Source organism: Xiphophorus couchianus, chromosome 5, assembly GCF_001444195.1.
Source record: "Xiphophorus couchianus chromosome 5, X_couchianus-1.0, whole genome shotgun sequence".
Lineage (NCBI taxonomy): Eukaryota > Metazoa > Chordata > Actinopteri > Cyprinodontiformes > Poeciliidae > Xiphophorus > Xiphophorus couchianus.
This window is the reverse complement of record NC_040232.1, coordinates 17,835,169-17,854,514: the sequence shown is the minus strand read 5'-3', so window position 1 is coordinate 17,854,514 and position 19,346 is coordinate 17,835,169. Positions and strand designations below refer to the sequence as shown.

Genomic DNA, 19,346 nt, shown 5'->3' with positions numbered 1-19,346 from the left:
ACGGGAATGTTAGAGATAACAGGATGCCATCTTTGATAGATGGCTTCTGTCCGCCGCTGATGTCCAGGAACACCAAACAGTTCTCGTTTGCTCTGCAGCTTTTCCTCCATCAGCACCACCACCATCTCTGATAATTACTCAAACTCACACATTCCCAGTGGATAATATTGTAAAATGTCAGGTCTTATAACTCAAGTATGAGTGTCAAATAAAAAACGGTTTTCTGAAACCACTGGCCCTGCACTTTCAGCCACTGGTGTGTTTATTGTTATATTTACTGACACGGCAGGGGACTCTGATAGAGATGCTGAGTTCAATGAAAACAAACTGCAAGAGGCTTATTGAACTGATGATGGGCTCATATATCTCGATCAACTATTTGTTTTTTGTTTGTTTTTTTATGCATGAGCCGACTTGATCCTCTGATTTGTAGATAGATCAGTCGCAACCTGTACTTTGTAATGGAAACTGTTCAGGAGACTTTAGCACTTTAATCTTGGGCTTTTTTCCTGTCCACCTTGCCCTCGGAGGTGGGCTTCTTCTCCATCGCTCCCCTGGGGGCAGTTTCCTTTCCACACTTACCCTAGCACTCAGGCTGAAAACACTTACCAGCATCATAATTGAGCCCCGGAGGACCTTTAAAGAAGATCTTCCCCCTCTGTGTTGAATTCAGGAGTCTTTAAGATCTTTCTGGTGCTCTTCAGCTATACACATTACTTTCTGAGGCTTTGGTAAAATTGATGAAAAGAAAAGTGGCGTGAAAAAGTGTTTGCCCCCTTCCTGGTTTCTTACGTTTTTGCATGTTTGTCATACTTCAGCATTTCAGAACATCAAACCAAAATTAAATATTAGTCAAAGACAAAACAAGTAAACACAAAATGTAGCTTTTTAATGAGCATGCTTTTTAATAGGGGAAGAAAATCCAAACCTACATGGACCTGTGTGAACAACTGCAATAAAGCATTTGTGATAACCTTCAATGAATCTTTTACAGCTGTAGAGGAATTTTCTCCACTCATCCTTGCTGATTTGTTCTAATTCAGCCACGTTGGAGGGTTTTTGAGCAAAAAACACCTTTTTAAGGTCAAGCCACAGCATCTCATTTGGATCTCTGCTGGTCTGTGAGGTTGGAAGGGCTCCTTGCCAGTACCCTAATCTTGGCTCCCTTCTTAGGCAACAAGTGTGAAATTGCTGTTCTGGGACATTAAATATTCCTGTTAATGAAGCTTTTCTTTTTTTCATCAGCAGGATGAAAAAAAGAAATTGAACAAATTAGTAATTTTCTAAGTGCAGATTATCTACCCAGCATGCTTTACATTTCACAAAACAATGAATAAGGTCAACGTTTGGTGACGTTTTTTTTTCCTGCTGTGATTATTTATAAATTAACCCATCCATCCAGTTCAGTGCTGTCATTTCCCTCCTCAAGATCTATTACCGTACCCAAACATGGCATGATTCCTGCTGTAATTTCACCTCACAGCATGATCAAATAACGTGGGGCGAGCAGCCAATCAGGTGGCCTGCCACGGCAGCAGAGACCACAGAGACGGTAAGCTGATCATGATCGATCGGGATTTATGTTGTTGCTGCAGTGCAGTGTCACCTCTCAGCTCATTATGTTGGGCCTTTTTATGAAATGATGAGCTAGTTGCTGCAGACTGGCTGTGCGTGTGTGTGTGTGTAAGAGAGAAGGAAATTCAGCGCAGTAAAAGCTCTAATATCTTTGTTACTTCTGCTGCTTGTGTCCACAGCACAGTCCGTTCTTTGCAGAGCAGCTCACGGCGTTTCAGGTCTGGTTGACCATGGGTGTGGAGAACAGAAATCCTCCTGAGCAGCTCCCCATAGTGCTGCAGGTACACACACACAACCACCCCTGCACACCTTCTTATAATCAGTGTTTTCTGTATGCACGATGCGTAGATCATTAACCCAGAAATGATCTACGCAAAGCCTGGTGATTGGAGAATATACCATATTAAAAACATGAACATCGAAGTCAAGCATAGATTCAATATTTGCTTTAGTATGTTATACTATAACTACAAGAAGTGAAACTGATCAGTAGGGTTTTTTCATTATTTCTGTGGGAAGAAAGTATGATAATTTATTCATTTTGCAATTATTAGTGAGAAGATGCCATTCTGTCTTCCTCTCACTCTTTCCTTTTGTCCTATATTTATCTTATGACTCACATCTACTTATATTTAATAGATAAGGATATTTGCACTGCTTTCTGCAGTTTGTCTTTTGGCTGCCAGATTTTCTTTTTTAAAGTATGTTGATAATTGGCACTAATGCATTGATGGCTCACTCAAAAGTGCTAAACAAGGGTTCTAGAGAATAATTAGAAATGGTATCATAGATGGTACTCTGACATCCTGTAGAAAGTTAATGAAACACTCAACTTTACTCTTCTGATACAAAACAATATTATTGCTAATTCCACAGTGTAAAAACTGCATGTCTTCCCTTTTTTTTGAAAAAGAAACAAAAAAATCACATTAGCATTAAAAACACAGCACCGGATGAGAGAAAATCAAGATTTCTTTGCCTGACTAATGAGTTTTTGGTCATTTTTACACATGATGGCTACAAATTAAACATGACATAGATGTTTCAGGTGTTTGCAGATCCACATCTGTTGCATATTGTCAAGGGGAGTGAGGGCCAATCTTTTCCACAAAGTTCACAGCACACCAAGCAGCTGCTTAAACTGACTACCGCTACATAAAGTGCTGCTGTCGATTTTACCTGATACCTAAAGCCATCAGTGTTGCAGATTGCACAGAAAAGGCTTTATTCTCCATTATGAAGCAATAGCATCTTGATTAAACTCACAAATCACCTGCCAGAATTGTACCGGTAGCCGGGAATATTACTGCTACAGGGACTACTTCTTATGCTGAGATCTCGCTCTTCTCCAAGGCTTAATTTATTATAATTTATTACACCAGGCGTTCCTTTTTACCACATCTTTTACCTCAGAAGTGTGAAAATCCTTCTTGGAAGTTCAGTTCAGGACTTTCAGGCTAATTTCCTTTATTACAGCCCTACAGCTAAACCTACTTCTGTGGCCGCTCCTGTGTCTGGTAGAGATGGTAAATTTGTTGGGGGGTGGGGCTGCAGTCTGATGCTTCGCTCTCGTCCTTCCACCTCCACCGCCATCTTCCCCGCAGGGTGGTACAGTGGCGGCGTTGCATTATATCACAGCGTAGTAGCTGCATGAAGCTGTCCATGCTGAATGGTAATTTCCTGCTGAGTCAGCGCTCTGCGAGCAGCAGCACATCCATACAGCGGGGCCCGTCGGGACCCGTTAAAAGCCAGGAAAAAGGCACCGTGATTGAAGAGCACGTGGATGCTGTGCGTGTGCATGTGTGTGTGTTTGTTTGGAAACAACAGGGAAACAGCTGCAGTAGCCGTTCAATTTGTGCAACTTTATGCGGTTGAACACCGTGATTGGAAAAAAATATATGTGTACGTATTACTGGATGATCCTGTATGTTTAAACACACTGTTGCAGGAGGATGAAGACTGGCATTTCCTTAGAGCGCTTATGATTTGATGCCAAATATATTCAGGCACCATTTGAAGGATGAAAGATTAACAAGAAACAAGAAAAGCAGAGTAATCCATCAATAATGGTCTTTAGTAAAATGAGCAACAACTCATCTAGAGCAGGTTTGAGATGCTGTGCTGCGTTGTCTTGACAACAGCTATTTCATCTAAAAAGGATTAGCAGATTGTGCGAAGGGATTACAGCATTTAAAAATCGCAGTGCTACGGTAACAGAGGCGTTTAAGCCTGTTTGTTCCTCCACACGCTGCTGTAGCTATTAAACAACATATTCACCTCACACAGAGCGTAAGTTTTCATACCTGAACATTTTCTTACATTACAACCACAAATGTAAGTCATTAGGATTTAATGTGAGAGACCAACACAAAGCATGATTGCGAAATGAAACGAAAAGCATACAGTTTTCAACAGTTTTCAGCCTTTAACTAGGCCATTCTAACATCTGCATATGCTTTGAAAACGATGGAGTTGCCGCTCAGGCTGTATATTCAGGGTTGTCGTCCTCTAACAGGTTTTCTTTTAGGATCGTACTCTTATTCATCTTTATCCATTTTCCCCTCAACTCTGACAAACTTCACTGGCTTTACTGGAAAAAAAAAGCCCATCCCCACAGCATCATGCTTGCACCACTGTGTTTCGCTGTGGATATTCTGCCACACACTGCATTTTGCATGTGCCTTTTATATTGCTTATGGCATATTTGTAATGGCTTCCTGATTTCAGTCGCTTTATTTTTGACACTCTCCCAGAAACACCAAAATTTGTTGCCTGTGCTTCTAAAAGTTGTCCTATCTGCAGCTATGTCCACCTGAGGTGGGGTTCCCTGCAGCTCCTCCAGAGGTAAACAGTGGTGATTCCACTGCTTCTCAAACTAATGCTTTCCTTGCCCTTACTCATTTTATTTACTAATTTAGTGACTTTGGAAAATAATTAGTGGCATCAGATTTTATTTAGAAGAATCAGTATGTGCTATTTTTTCAGATTTGACACAACGTGAAAAAGTTTAGGGGGTGTGAATATTTTTACGAGGCACTGCAACATGACGTGCATCGGTGCTCAGACACAGGAGAACAGGAGGCAGCGCTTACTCACTGCTTGCAAATCTGAGTGAGGTGAAGATATTGCAGCGGTAAAAACACACTCACGTTCTCTGTTATGTTGCAGTGTTGATCTGGGAGTTTATTTCCATTCCTTCCAGGCCTTCTGCTCTATGAATAATGCACACCAAATGTAGTCGGTGATGGTGAGAATGAAAGAAAGATATGGATTTAGTTGGATTGCGCTCATACCAGCAGAGGTTTGGGTCGGGTTGTTGCCCCGTGGCTTTTCTGCGGCGCCTACGTCACGTAAAAACACACGAGCACGGACGTTCCCACGCTCCTCCTCAGAGCTGGAGGCAGACGTGCTGCGGTCTTCCCCCAGCCTCCTCCTGTTTCTGCGGTCACGCTCACAGGTCGATGTCCCCCCGAGGATTCTGTTCATGCGTCGTGTGTAGGAGGAGATTTTTGTGTGAGTCTGCGGTCCTCCATATGCTTGTTCCCACACACACTGTGAAAGTCACATGGAGATGCTCCGGCGTCCTGCCTTCACACAGATTTTAATGCTGCATTGCATAGTCTATGCAAACACAAGCATTTATGTATTTTTAGCATCTGCCATATGCATCCTATAAATAATCCTGTGTGGCTACAACAGCTTTCTAAATTATTCCCAGTTGGCATCGGTATTTCATTATATGAACGCAGGTAAGTTAAAGCGCCCACTCAGATGATGTCATACTCCGATACCTCTGTAAGCATCCGAATAAAATGGCAGCCAAGAGGACACACCCAGCTGCCCACGCCGGCATGCCCACACACTCAGTAATGGTTCTGGTTCTAGTAGTGGTGGGAGCACCACCTGTTCCAATTCACCTTCTCTGCCATATTCCCTGCTGCTCTTCCTCTTCCTTTAATCTCAGACTTCCCTCCGGTTTTGTAGGCAAACCCAGATTACCTCTGATCTGTTTTCCTACCTTTCAGGTTCTCCTGAGTCAAGTGCATCGGCTGAGGGCTCTGGACCTGCTTGGACGGTTCCTGGATTTGGGACCCTGGGCTGTCAGTCTGGTTCGTTCGCTTCTTTTATATCCGTTTGACACTGCTAAGTGAATTCAGACATTGCTAAATGTCAAAGGTAGTTTATACAATTTGAAACCATAAAAATATGTTTCACCATAGTAATAACTGCATAATTTTTAATCTATCAAAATGGTTTGAAATATTTAAACAACAGTGCAATAAAACATACACAAACTCTGCACAGTCAAATAATTATCGACTGAAGAATTAAATGTGAGCTTCAGATGAAATAAAACCAAAATATGCGATCAGCTCACGTGGTTTACAAAGAACACTTTGGTAATATTGACCACATATTAAAAATTAATCTAAAAAAATCCCCTTCGTGCTGTTTTCCCTTAATAAATGTAGTCATACAGTTGAAACCAGATATTTCACCAAGTAAATATATTTTTTTATCTTGCTGTCTGACCTTAAGTCAGATCAAGCTCTTGTTTCAGGTCAATTAGAATGACCAAAATTATATCTATTTGTTAAATGCTAGAAAACTTTGCGAGAACATTTTTTAGAGATTTGTTTTTTTTTTGTGTAAATTTATTGATTTCAGAAGTTCACATACATTTGGCCAGTTTCAGGAACTAAAGTTTTTTAAACTTTATGATTTGGGTCAAACCTTCTGGGTTTCCTTCCACAAGCTTCTTACAATACTTTACTGGAGTTCTGGTCCTTTCCTCCTGACAAAACCTTTGTAACCGAGTCCATTTGGTCTTTTCAGGCCTTTTCAGTCCTACCAATAGCTTCTCCATACGATTGAGATTATGGCTCTGTGGTCTGTCCCAACCTCTATTTTTTTAATTTTTCAAAAAATATATATATAAAGGAGCATTGTAGAAAGTGATAAACAGCATCTCAACACTTACATCAGGGCCAGTCTGCTGCCTGATTCAGCTTTACTCTATCCTCACACCTGTTTGCTGAGATGCCACATGACTTTGCCCTGTAAGCACCGATGCTGTGTTGTTTCGGGATCTTGCAGGCCCTGTCCGTTGGGATCTTCCCATATGTGTTAAAGCTGCTCCAGAGTTCAGCCAGGGAGCTGCGGCCACTGCTGGTGTTCATCTGGGCCAAAATCCTTGCTGTGGATAGTGTAAGTAATGCTAAACAATCACACACAGATGTTTATCATCTGTGTGTTTCTTTCCTGTTTCCTGTTTCTTTCCTGTTTCATTTAAAACCTCATAGAATGGGCACTTAAACATTAATGTAATCAAAACACTTGGAATTTGTCAAAATTTAAACTACAAGGTTCAGGGTTGCGTTAATATGTGTGTTTTATAAATGTTTAATCACCATTTTGATTGTGAAGTAAACCTATAGTGTAATTTTCTCACAAATTAGACATTAGAGAGTTAAACTGTGAGCATTCAGCTGAAGCATTTTTCTTCTTCATATCAGTGACATTCTCACAATCTCACTCTGGCTAAGGAAAACATTACAGAAATGGATGGAGAGAGGCTTAAAGTGCTTTTCCTCATTTTTTTCCTTTTACTTAAGAGTAACAGTAATTGTCAAAACTGTGGGGATAAAGTGCACCTCCTAAACAATGTTGTTGTTAAAGGATTTGGAGATGACAAGTTGTGCCAACAAATAAAACTCAAATTCAAAAGGCCTTATAAAGTCTTACAAATTTATCAAAATATATGTTAAATAACAAACATGCAGCCATGTTTAAGAGATGAAGTGTCAGCTTTTTTTTGTTAATTTTAGTTAGAAATGGTGAAAATCTGGCAACAGTTGTTGCTTATTACTGTTGTACTACCTAATATTTTGTTTTTGAGGAAAATTTGAAGACAACCGTTCTTTTCAACTGATCCTGATTTAATAATAGTATTCAGTTGTGACTCAGTCTGTTCCGGGAAAAAGAGGAAAAAGCAACACATTATAATAATTGTTACTCTGAATGAAGAGTGAAGCCTCTCAACTCCTGCTCTCCATCTTCACAGTCATGTCAAGCTGACCTTGTGAAAGACAACGGACACAAATATTTCCTATCTGTATTAGCTGACAGTTACATGCCTGTAAGTATCATCCGCCGTCGCTGGTAAAAAGTGTTTCATGCGATTGTTTCTGCTTTATTTGATGCAAAGCTGTTTAAATATTAATAGCTTACTGTGAGAGGGTTGAGGAATGTTTTCCTCTATTTCAGGCGGAACATCGTACCATGGCCGTTTTCATTTTGGCTGTCATCGTCAACAACTACAACACAGGCCAGGTACAGAACCAGTTTGAATTTGTGTGTGTGGCTCCGAGTGGATCGTCAGAAGGCCAGAGGGAGCACACGGCAAATTATTAATTTACTCCTCTCGCCAGGAAACAAGGTCCTCTCAGAGCCAGCTGTCATCTCTGTCGCCTGTTGTATATTTCCAGTAGATATTGGTTATGTGACAGTTTTGTCAGCAGCAGTTACTTCTGCAGCCTCTGTTTCTGCCCCAGCCACCTATGTGGTGACACTTTATCTCCAAAAGAGTCACTTCCGTTGGCCCCCGGCCTCCTGCGTGCAATCCCAGAAGCCTTTTATGTCTGCTGCTCATCAAATACCCAGCGGGGCAGCGTAGGGATAATGTAACTCACCATTCCACCCAGACACGCAAACAATTCCTAAGAAAATATTTGTAATATTTCTGTCTAGTTATGGTTGTTATTTGTGTCTTTTATTCCCACTCATGTGCCTGTTTCTGATATTACATTTTATAAAAGTGACAAATCAGAAAACCTGTGCCCGTTGTCAGGCTCAGAAACACCAATCCTTCATGTATATTTCTCTGTAAACTGAGCACTCCCACATCTCCTGCTGGTTTCTGTAAATAATAGATGATTGTGACATTACAGAGACACTCTCTCCCTGCTTTTCAACTTCAGTTTCCTGTTTATTTCTTATGTTAAACAACGCCATTCATTGCTGTGGATTTAAAGCTGAGAATGTGTCACACAGCAATCACAATGTTGACAAACGTATTTGAAGCTTTTATTCATAATAGTCAACAGGTTGCTGATTTCAAATATGAGATTGACCAGGCAATGAACTAAAATGGGTCTCATTTTGATCATGAGTGCAACAATAAAGAAAAAATATATTTTTTATGTCACCAGGGGCAACCAAACTTTCAACCTAATTGCCCAAAAATGGCATATTTCTATTTTATTTAATATTATCACTTCTCACAAAAAATGTGATTGATTTTAGTCATAATTAAGTTGTTAAAAATGCAACAAAAAAGTTACTTCTCTGCAATATCTACCAGTTGTAGTTACTTTTTCTCTCTTTATTGGGAAGGTTTGCAGAAATTAATATTTTACTGACCAATTGGACAAACAAAAGCAGAAAATTAGAAAAGGAACAACTGAATGAAGCAGTTCAGGCCTACATTTCCCAAAAGGAAAATCCTAAAAGTTCCTCATTAGAAATATGTTCTGTAGTACATTTTTATGGTTTAATAGTAGCAAACATTGCTGCTGCAGCATTTAGCTGTCACCAACCCATCATCACAGTAGAAATTAGCAACATTAAGATGCAAGTTAGAGTTGAGTATCCAGTAATTTCTCTATTTTTAATCAGATATAATTATAAAACCTGCTAAGAAAGTGTACTTTGTGTTCATATATTTCTTCACTGCTGTTGTAATTCATGTTTTTTTGTTAATTAGAATCTGCGATTTGAAGCTTTGTGAAAAATGTTTTCCCCTCGTACTTAAATGTATCAGATCATAAAATTAAACCTGAGCAAAAACAGAAGGAAAAAATGTTCTCATGATTTTATTTACTAAAGGAAAAAGCTATCCAGATCATTCTGGCGATTCTTGCAACCCTTCTGGACAACAACGGCCATTTGGCATTTGTGAAAACTAACAATGAGGCTTTTATATCCCTGTGGAGAAATCCTGCCTCATTTCTTTTGTCAAATCATTTTAAGTCAGCCATATTGGAAGGATTTTCAGCATGAATGGCCAATTTAAGCTCATCTCAATTAGCTTTCAGTCCAGACTTTTATGAGGCAGCTATTGAAATCATTCAATGTTGAACTTGCTGGTCTGCATCAGAATGTTGTTCTGTTACATAACCCAGATGTTGGTGATCTGAGAACCACAAGCTTATAAATGGCTTTTTAACCCTTTCCAGATGATAAAGTGTCGTCTGTAGATCGAGGCATGATGTGTCTCTTTATGAAAAAATTTTTCTCCTATTTGATGATGTTCAATTCAATTGCTTTCTTTATACTATAAGTCTAGGACTGAACATGTTCATTCAACTGGAAATATGTGATTAATTATGATTAATTATATTACTGATTTAATTGGGGGCGTGGCCAGTTTAACCACAATGTCTGAAGATCTGCAACATCAAAATTTGACAGAAAAGCAAAAGAAAATCCACTATGTAAATGGACAAAATACTCTTTCATTTTTTTCTTTTATTGTATTAAGTCTGTTTGTTTTTTACCCATAATGACATTCAAATCAAACATGTGAGCTGCGTTATCAGCTCTCAAAGTATTGTAGTAACATTGCAGAGCTTTCCTCAGTGCTGCTATAGAATGGATCTGTTTTATCATCTCAGTTTACATAGCATGGATTTTCTTTCCAGTCGCTGCAGTTGCTGCATTTTTGATAACTTGCTTAAAGAAGAAAAAGCAATAGAGCTAAAATCCAAATATAAAACAATATTTAACATCAATATGATTAAAAAAAATTATGTGTCACAACTTTGCAGACTTCACAGTTAATTTTAGTAAAGTCTTAATGTCGTTGTGTTGCTAATCTATAATCTTTTCTGTCCAAATCTCACAGCAAAAGGTTTAGACTCGAGGTTAGTGGGGATTTATTGACTAATGAGTTTCAAGTCAACCTAAGACCTCTGTGCTGCTTGGTAGGATTAGGCTCCTATCATGCTTGTTTTGTCATGAATCCTATACAGAAAGACCAGTTTCAGCCACGAGTAACAGCAGTCACAGTCAGAAGAGCTCTGTCTATTCTTAACTGTAAATAACATATATTTTTTCCTTTATAAAAGATCAAAGTAGACAGCTAAACAATTTAAGGTTTCCAACATCCTTTCCTCGTCTTTCTGCCTTCTAGGAGGCCTGTCTTCAGGGTAACCTGATCGCCAACTGCCTGGAGCAGCTTTCTGACCCCCACCCGTTGCTCCGACAATGGGTGGCGATCTGCCTGGGCCGGATCTGGCAGAACTTTGAACCAGCGCGCTGGTGTGGCGTTCGAGACAGCGCTCATGAGAAGTTGTATACGCTGCTGTCAGATCCCATCCCTGAGGTGAGAAGTCTGAGCCACACCTTAAACACAGTCAAAAACACATGAAGGTGTGTATTTATGGGGCACCAAATGTCGGTTTTGTAGTTGTTCTGTGTCCATATAGAGAGAGGACAAGAGTTAAACATTTCTCTTCACAGATTTTTTCCATTCAGTCTCACCTGGCTTCATCGGTTTTGTAAAGAACATTAAGCAAAAATGCCAAAATTTTGCCTGAAGAGGCCTGAATACAAATCCACACCACATTTCCAGTTTGTCAGACAAATATTTTTCCATTCCACAGTTAAGTGCAATTATTTTGTCATAAAACAGATTAAAGATTGTTTGTAATGTGGCAAGATGTGAAAATGTTCCAAAGGTTTAAATACTTTTGCCAGCTGTTGTTTATTTCTGATTTATAGTTACTTTATTGATTGTTTCTATTGTTCAAACTGAAAAGATTTTAAATTAACAATGAAAGTTGTTTTGTTTTTTTGTAGATTCCAGATCTATCTTAAATTCTTAGTAGGGTTGGGTTAGCTTTACATTTGTAGATTTCCTATTAAGATTTTTCCCTCTGAAGTTGAAGCTGTCATAAGAAAAATGGAGCAATGCCACCCGTATAAACAAAGATTTAATAAAGTGCTGGTTTTTATGCTTTCAAACAAGATTAAACGTACAAACAAGAGTTGTTGCTACATTTATCACAGAATTAGACGGCCTTCTTCCCACAGCTGTCGCTGTTTTCAGTTCTTGAGCACGCTTTCCTTTGCCCAACTACTCCTACATTCCTCCAAAGAAAGTCTTGGTGGATCATCAGAATCCACAGGCCTCTCTTTACTTTTGACAAGTGCTTCATGACTGGAGCTGTGTGGGAACCTGAGCTGGGTGCAGATTTCACAGATGAATGGTGGAGAGAAGCCGGCTATTTCTGTGCTCGATCAGCAGTTCGAGGTTCTTCACAGGCTTCATTTTTCTAAACCTTGACTGGCTGGGATGTATTCAAGTGTGCGGGTCACACTTTATATATATATATATATAGTATATATATATATATATATACTGCTCAAAAAAATAAAGGGAACACTTAAACAACACAATATAACTCCAAGTAAATCAAACTTCTGTGAAATCAAACTGTCCACTTAGGAAGCAACACTGATTGACAATCAATTTCACCTGCTGTTGTGCAAATGGAACTTTGTACAGAACAAAGTATTCAATGAGAATATTTCTTTCATTCAGATCGAGGTTGTGTTATTTGAGTGTTCCCTTTATTTTTTTGAGCAGTGTATATATATATATATATATACAGTATACAGTATATATAAAAACTTAAGTCATTGCGCTCTGTTTGTATTCTGGCTTAAAATGAGCTAAACTTAGCAGACAGAACTGTTTTACCTTGATTGTCTTCCCATTTTCTGCAGTAAGATAATAACTGAGAAACCAGACATGTGAAATAAATGTCAAACATTTTCAACGACATCACAAAAAAATGTATAGGTCAAAGTTTAAGAGTAGTTAAACTTTGAAATTCCTTTGCTGGCTCTTGTATGAAAAAGACAGATAAAAATGATAAAAATGAGCTCTATGAATAATGGTGGTCAGAATTTGGCTAATAGCTAAATTAGGTAAGGTGCCAGATACATTCCTCTTCACCCCTGGTAAAATACATGTAAAAACCTCAAGATAAATTAATGTTTTATTGCACTACCACAATATCTCTCTGAAATAATAGTTTTTTATTAAAAACTACCAGTGCAACAATTCTTGATACCCAGCTGTTATTACTTTGTACAACTTCATTCTATCAATATGACAGAACTGTTTTCTACTTTTATATTTGATTTGCAGCCAGGCAGAGGAATGTTTTGGATAATTCCCCTTTGCACAACCTCTCCAGATCATCCAGAGTGCTTGGTCGTCTTATATTCTCTGCTCTCTTGAGCTCATCTTAAGGTCTGATGAGCTCTGGTAAAATGGAACTTTTGGCACCTTTTTACCAGAGGTGCCAGTAAATGCAACCCACAATTTTTTATTAAACTGAAGGTCATTCAAAGCGTTACAGGTAATCTGATATCTGATATATCAGATCAGTATTTCAAATTGGTCTGATTTATCAATTTGAAATATCCGATGAAAATGATTAAGTAAGATGAAGCCAGGGTTAATGTCCTGTAGACTGAGGAAGAAGCTAGTTTTATGAGCACATTTAACATTCTGACTTCTTATTTGTTATTCTCCTTGTATTCTCCTTGTTTCTATTAATACTTTAATTTTGTAATAAAAAATATACAAATAAGTGCTGGTTGATTAAAATGAGATGAAAAAATCTATGAAAACTTTTGTTTTATTTTGGATTTTAATGATAAAGTTTTCATACCAGCAGCAACATCCAAATCTGAAGTTAGTGTCAGGCATGAAAGAAAATCAGTTTGGATAAATACAGTTTTCCGTATATTACATGCGTTGTTGTCCATCTGTCTTTGTATTATAACAGTGAACAAATTGTTATGAGCACAGAAAACGAAGATTTTAGCAAAAACGGTAGAATTTAGGCTTATTGTGATGGAAATGGTGCTGCTTGTGAAAGTTTATGGACATAAAAATTGCAATATGTTTCGAGAAATTGTCTGACGAAATACCGAAGGAACATTTGTTGAGTCATGTTGTACATCTTTGGCCTTTACATGCTCTACTGAACACAGAAACAAACCGTTCTGTAACTCCAGTGAGCAGGGAACCACTGTATGAATGTTTTACGATCAGATGCTGTCACACGGTGATCCTTCATGTTTCCAGTAAGTAGATCGCTCTTCTGTCAAGGCCCACATCCTTCATGTTGCAGCTGGAGCTCCAGCACCTTACTGGGTCATGCTTGGACACCAGAGAACAGCGTGCAGATATTGCCCCAACATTCACCCAGATGCTGCTAGAGAAACAGCTGCTTCCAACAGATACCTCCTCCCTGGCAGCTGTTTTATCTGCAGGGTTGAAACTGAGGTCTGCAGAAAGCACTCACAGCCTCTTCTGCATGTCCAGGCTTTTGCTCCAACAATATAACAATTTTTGTTGGTAAGGGCTGCAGAGAGTTTTTTTTCTTTTTTTTCTTTCCAGATAAATGTTGCATTTTAGACATTTGTATGTTTAAAAAGGTCACATTGTAGATATTAATCTCTGTTTTGGAGTCAAACACAAATCTTTTGTAATGTACAGTAGATATTAATTGTATTTAGGGTAAATTGTTTGTTTTTTTCTTAGTTGGGGGCTTAGGAATGACCCTAGGACTCAACAGGTTGCTGTTTTCCTCTGTGGTGGAAATTTGACTTTGTGTTGTTTTTTTCATAGCCTGGCAGGGAAAATAAGAGCCGCATAAATTCACGACTATCTACAACTTTAATTGGAGTTGAGTCAAGTTTGAAAAAGTAAAAGTAGGCAGACATTCACTCTTTTAAAGTTTGCAACTTCCCAGCTGCGTACATGGAAGACACGGTCTTCAATGAAAAGAATTTTGAAAAAAACAAAACAATTGAGTCTTAACCTTTAGCTGTAAATGAATTTTAGTTTGACAAAAATATTTGTAGACATACTTTCAGATGTACCATAGCTTCAGTCTAGTTTAAAAAGGTGAAAAAATACACATTCCTGTTCCTGGTTAAATCCAGTCAAGGACAAAGTGCATTAGATGGAAAAGAGCTTTTCTTTCTTCTACTTTTTAAACTTGATTTCAAATGCCAAAGAAGATGATAACAACAATGCTGCAACAAAGCCCTTTCTTTTATCAAGTGGCATTGAGGAGGCCTCAGGCTAAAGTCACTGACCATGAAGTCTACTGTCTCTCCAGGGTTTCTCTGACAAAGGCACAAAACGTTTTTTTGTTTTTTTTTCACTAAAGCTTTAAATTAATAATAACTCTTGAGGCCACTAAGGATTGTTTTATTCAGACACCAAAGACCTCTTGCGCAGCCTGATAGGACGACACAGGTAAAACATCACCTGGAAGGTCTTATGGTTCAGATGTCTGTCTGACAATCACCCTGCCTAAAATATGTGTGAACTGAATTTCACAAAAACCTACCAAGAAATGCACTCACCGGTCACTTTGTCAGGTACACCTTGCATTTACTTGGTTCAACAAGGTATCAGAAACATTCCTCAGAGATTTTAGTCTATATTAACTCTGTAGCTTTGCCTGGCTTTGACAAACCTGTGTGAATTGTAGCTTTAGTTTCTAGTACTTGACTGGAACATCACTTGGGTTGGTCTTCAACTGCTGACGCCCTCTTGCTCCAGGGTTCAGCTTGTTGATGATATTCTGTGTATCATAGTTGCAAAAAGTTTAAAAAGACATTTTCATATTCATTGAATTGCCATCCACTTGATATTTTCAGTTTTCTCTTGTTTGCTCCCTTAGGTGATGGAGGTGTATTGATAATTTTATGGATTAAGGAGTCGGGAGACGAATGTCTCATTCAGAGCATGTGTAATTTTAGCTCTTCCTCTATTCAATAAACAACACTTCTCTGTTAGGTAGGCTTCCATGAAAGGAAAATTAAACATAAAATTGGTTTCTTTTCTCTCTAAGGCAAAGATTTATGAGATCCACAAAAGACTGCACTTTCTGTTCTTACATTTGCGCAATGCACCTTTAAGACCAGAGGCATATTAAGCTGTCTCTCTTGGAGCTGTCAGTAACTTCAACACCAAGTCCCATTTTAATTTTGCAAATAACCTGCGTGATTATTAAGCAAGGTCTGGTTTTTGGTATGAAGGAAAACCAAAAAAATCACAAATTCAAAACTGCAAAATGTTTCCTTCATCCTGTTCCTGTAGGTTTAAATTAAAAAGGGCTGAAGTGACTGCAGAATGCATCAACAACGCTTTCTGTTTTAGTCATGAAGCTTTGTGTTGCCACCATAAACCACTTAGAAAAATATTAATTCTTGTGCTGTAATTTGGTTTGGTTTATGACATCAGTCGCTAATGCAGAATCCTCTCTGGGCGACGCCGAGTTTAGATTAAACATCCAGTGACGCGGAAAGAGAGAAATGAGATACTGTACTGCCGATCAGCTAATAGATGCTTGCAGCTTCGATGATCTTCATATTTTACACTGATGCTGGGAGACAAACTAGTGTTTAATTACTTCTAGAACTTTTATTTATTGGTGTCACTTGGCATTTTGTCAGTTTTGTGTGTCTTAAAAGAGAAGAAAAGTGTTTAAAAGTCTGAGAGTTGTGCTCACAGCGTTATATCAAACACCAGTTGAACAGGAAGTTGAGGTTTGTCATCTTTATTTAATTGCAGGTAAGATGTGCTGCTGTGTTTGCTCTGGGAACATTTGTTGGAAACTCTGCTGAGAGGACCGACCACTCCACCACTATTGACCACAACGTGGCCATGATGCTGGCTCAACTCATCAACGATGGCAGTCCCGTGGTCCGCAAGGTCTCTGTGCTACACAATCACAGTCATCACCAATCACACATGAAATGCAGTTTCATCTTGGATTTCATGGAAGCAAAAACTTACCTGAGATGTACAAATCCGATTTTTATTTTGTGGCCGTTGCATTTGAAATGCAAGCATAAAACATTTCTTTCTAGTACAATTATCTTAGAACATTTGAAATAAGACAAAGCTAACTTACAAGTAACTTTTCTGCAAGATATGGAAGTTTTTTTTAAGTAAATAATTTCTTAATATTTATAAAAAGAAAGCCTAATTCTACTGGCAGATTTTTTTGCTAATAGCATTATCCCAAAGTTGCAAATATTTCAAAATTTCAGTAAGAGTATTAAGACAGTGTCTAAAATTATTTATGGATGTTTTTTTTTTTTTGTTTTTGCTATTTCTCAGGAGCTGGTGGTAGCCCTGAGTCACCTGGTGGTCCAATATGAGAGCAACTTCTGCACAGTTGCCCTCCAGTTCATAGAAGAAGAGAAGAACTACGCCGTGCCATCACCAGCCAATGCTGCAGGTGATTTGAAGCTGATCTTGTTTGACGATGTGCAAAGTCTAACCCACAATTTGATTTCTTTCTTTCACCATAAGTTAATTTATTGTACTATTTGGTATTTTTTGAGGAGGATTATTCCCACAATGCGTGTGCCGTAATTGTTTTTACAATGTCCATTTGTCACAAAATAGAAAGTTGGGGGTTAAGTGTGCTTTGCAAACCTTTTCCGCCATTTATCCATCACAGGTTTTTGAGTGAACTTAAGGATGAGATGATAAGATCTAAAGCTAGAGATACAGATTTCTGCACAGACAGGTGTGTTGTGAATTCAAGGATACGTTTATGTGGTAAACCATATGCATATGTAGCATATTGAGTTTAATTTTCCCCTTTGAAGCATTAGACTAACAACGGAAAGGGGAGCAAATCAAATAGTTTGAAGGACCTGTACAGCGCTCTAACATTTCTGGTTGCTGGATTTTTTCTACGGAAATATTCTCCAGTTTTACAAGTTTAGTTTAAAATTTAAAATGTTCCTAAATTCACACAGTTTACCAAAAATGAGAAGGTATTGTCTTTAAGTTTCAAACACCAATAACATATTTTTTTCCTTCTGTCTTTGTTGACAATCAGAACCTGGCAACATGACTCCAGTGAGAGACAGCCCGGCCATCCCTCGTCTGCGATCCGTCAATTCTTACACCAATATCCGAGCGGTAACCACTGCCCGCAATCTGAACAAAAGTCTACAGAACCTCAACCTGAATGAAGAAGGTATGACAGAGAGAGAGACGGATGCTGAGAAACTGAGATTAAAGGTAGCTGTTTGTAGGAGGGGAATAAAATTACCAAAACTTATTTTCTCAATAAAAAAAACTCAGAAATGAAATTCTTCAGATGTAATTTATGGTGCACAATATATTGCATAGCACTTGCCATTGCAATTTCAGTTTTTGCTGTATTACAATCACATAGTGCTACTCAGATGAAATATTTGGTAGGAAATTATTATTTGAGTGCCAGCTATTCAAATTCAGCAGGACAGCAATGAACTTTCACCATCTTCCATGGTTGCTGTGTGTTTTTAGTGGCTGCGATTCCAAACCCTATAAAAAAGGGATATTTTAATAAACCTAAAAACAGAAAGAATTAGGAAAATGTGTGTTTATCATAATATTATCTAAATATTTAGTGATGGTATTACAATTAGGTGTTTTTCTAATGTTGTGGGGCCATATATTTAATATATCTACACTCTTTATGCAATTATGATAGAAAGTGACCTTGGTGGAGTTTGCATTGGGGAGCTCAACGTTTTCACCCAGTTCATTCCCTGTATCCAGGCAGAGCAGAGAATCTGACACATGTAGTTCAAGTATTCATGAAAATGGATTGTAGTAAGTTAAATTCTTTTTTGCACACTAATTGCTTCTGTTCCTTCAATCCCCCAACCACTCTTCAGATTCTCCAGAGCTAGTTTAAAATACCAATTTTAACATTTTAGTCCTGTACTTAAATGAGTTTATTCGTCTTTTTGTACGACATTTTTCCCATCCACTTAATTTCCAGTTCAATATCTGGTGATTCTTTTTTTTTGCGAGGCAGTTCTGCTTATCTTATTGAACGGAAATAGTTTTCAGTTTCTCTCTTAGCTATTATTAACGGGGTAGCTCTGCTAAGAATATGATTTCATATTTACTGAATTTACTGAGAACATCCAATAAAAAGAGCTGTGGTGTTATTTTCCTCATTCAGATTGTTCTTGGAAACGCTGAGCTGTCCATGGTGCTGAAGGTTTGAGACATTTCTTTTGGGGTTAGAGGTTGCAGCACTGTTAAATCTGAAGTATTATATTCTTGTGAATAAATAGTAATTCTTGAAAATTGTTCAGTTTCATTGAAAATTTAGTTGATATTAATAGAACATTTACTGAATGTTGTTGCTGTATTTTTAACTTGATAAGAAAGATACCTTGCAGTGGATGATGAGCATGTTAGGGACTTTTGAAGGAACACATTATCGAAACCTCTATTCAACAGGCCGCGAGTTTGAATTAAACCAAAATATTCATCTAAAGTTGTGGTTTTGTTTCTATCTGTGACTGAACCAACCTGACTAGAGCAGACATCTCAAGACCTGCATGCCACATTCAGCCTTTTTCAGGTTGCCTCAACACTAGGCTGTTGCCTCACACCAATCAATTAATGGATTTCTGGATTCTATTTTTTAAAGTTTGGCAATTTCTGTGATTGAATTTGACAATCTCAAAGTAGAGCAAAGTAATTTTAAAAAATTGCTTACATTTCAGTTCATCCTAATGCAACTTGTTAGTTGGCTTGTTGTTAACATTTGTCAAATAGCAGCATACTATGCACAACCTATATGAACTATGACTCAGTCCAACACTCCTAAAAGTGGCTGAGAATAATGGAAAGGCAATGCTGTGAT

General features: G+C 38.1%; 1 protein-coding gene across 6 annotated transcripts in view; it reads left to right on the top strand.

The window, feature by feature from the left end:
* rptor (regulatory associated protein of MTOR, complex 1) overlaps window positions 1-19,346 on the top strand; it is a 144,811-nt gene that overhangs the window by 83,078 nt on the left and 42,387 nt on the right. For 4 of the 6 annotated variants that reach the window (XM_028016814.1, XM_028016812.1, XM_028016815.1 and 1 more), the window contains exons 12-21: window positions 1,484-1,552; window positions 1,755-1,856; window positions 5,601-5,684; window positions 6,673-6,783; window positions 7,640-7,714; window positions 7,843-7,908; window positions 10,769-10,960; window positions 16,247-16,387; window positions 16,799-16,919; window positions 17,532-17,672. In XM_028016814.1, the coding sequence (XP_027872615.1) occupies window positions 1,484-1,552; window positions 1,755-1,856; window positions 5,601-5,684; window positions 6,673-6,783; window positions 7,640-7,714; window positions 7,843-7,908; window positions 10,769-10,960; window positions 16,247-16,387; window positions 16,799-16,919; window positions 17,532-17,672 (1,102 nt within the window). The remainder of the gene's footprint in view (window positions 1-1,483; window positions 1,553-1,754; window positions 1,857-5,600; window positions 5,685-6,672; window positions 6,784-7,639; window positions 7,715-7,842; window positions 7,909-10,768; window positions 10,961-16,246; window positions 16,388-16,798; window positions 16,920-17,531; window positions 17,673-19,346) is intronic. The other 2 variants (XM_028016816.1, XM_028016818.1) reach the window with 1 other exon arrangement.